Below are 1,357 nucleotides of genomic sequence, written 5' to 3'. Positions count from 1 at the left end.
TTGGCTTTGTCCTAGTCTGGGGTGCTGCAAACTCTGTGTTTTCTAGTGTCCCCACGACAGCAATTAGATCTATGTTGTCATTTCCATGGAGGAAGGGGGGCTTGGGGTTCCTGTTCTGGCATCTTGCTGATGTTATTGAGAATTCTCATCCTTAAGTCATGCATTGTGTTGGAAATTTTCTAAACCATAAATCTGCCCTGCGTCACACTGTCATCCTTTTCTGCAGTACTCTGTGGAAGGCAGCCTTCACTTGAGCATTCCTTAGACTGTAGATGAGGGGGTTCAGTAATGGGTTGAAGAAGGTGTAAAACAGGAAAAGGATTTTCTGTGGCTCCTCTCGATTACCGTCATCAGGGATCATGTACACCATCAGGACTATGCCAAAGTAGAACCCAACCACACAGAGGTGGGAGGAGCAGGTGGAGAAGGCTTTCTTGCGGCCCTCCTTTGACTGGATCTTCAGGATGGCCCAGAGAATTCGCAGGTAGGAGACCAGCACCAGGGAAATGGGAGCAATTAAGATAAACACACCATCTGCAAGGAGGAAAATGTCATTGATCCAGGTTTCTCCACAGGTCACTTTGAGGACAGATCGGATTTCACAGAAGAAGTGGTTTACCTTCTGGGGCCCACAGAAGGGCAGCCGTAGAAACAGACTTACTTGGACTATGGCTAGGAAAAATCCACACACCCAGCAAGCGATGGCCAGGAATGTGCACACCCTCCAGTTCATGATGACCGTGTACTGCAGTGGGTGGCAGATCGCCACAAACCTGTCATAGGACATCACCACCAAAGTCAGGCACTCTACAGAAGCAAAGGCCAAATAGGAAACCATCTGCATGGTGCATGAGAAATAGGAGATGGTTTTCTTGTGTTTCACTAGGTTTTCCAACATATTGGACAAATGGCTGGAAGCATAGGCTACGTCAGTGATGGCCAGATGAGACAGGAAGTAGTACATGGGGGTGTGTAATCTGGGGTCAAGTGAGATGAGTCCCAAGATCATGCCATTTGCCAGCAGGTTGAAGGCATAGAACAGGATGAAGATAACAAAGAGGAGCAATTCCATGTCTTCACTGAGCTGAAAGCCCAGTAGGATGAATTCTGCAACCCATGATTGGTTGCCCTCCATTCCCAAAGGCAGTCTCTAAGGGACTGAAGTGTGATGGGAAGGTCAGAGCTGGACAGCAAGGAAAATCAGAGTTACTTACAGGAAGATAATTTGGAGGATGCCTGTGTGTTTGACACTATATCTCTGAGTGTTTTTTTTTTTTTTATTTCAGTGCTTCTTTTCCTTTTTTATTATTATGAAGTAATTCAAATTTTCAGAAAATATCAGGACATATAAACAAAC

At 45.7% G+C, this 1,357-nt stretch overlaps 1 protein-coding gene across 1 annotated transcript; it reads right to left on the bottom strand.

Annotated features, from left to right (window-relative positions):
* Positions 1-202: 202 nt before the first annotated feature.
* LOC128046512 (olfactory receptor 2A2-like) lies at positions 203-1,135 on the bottom strand. Its single transcript, XM_052638630.1, has 2 exons — positions 884-1,135; positions 203-838 (listed from the first exon to the last, which is right to left on the bottom strand). The coding sequence occupies exons 1-2, from the start codon at positions 1,133-1,135 to the stop codon at positions 203-205; spliced, it is 888 nt and encodes a 295-aa protein (XP_052494590.1).
* Positions 1,136-1,357: the final 222 nt, after the last annotated feature.

The sequence above is a fragment of the Budorcas taxicolor genome, chromosome 4 (genome assembly GCF_023091745.1).
Source record: "Budorcas taxicolor isolate Tak-1 chromosome 4, Takin1.1, whole genome shotgun sequence".
NCBI lineage: Eukaryota > Metazoa > Chordata > Mammalia > Artiodactyla > Bovidae > Budorcas > Budorcas taxicolor.
This window is presented reverse-complemented; position numbering and strand designations above follow the sequence as displayed.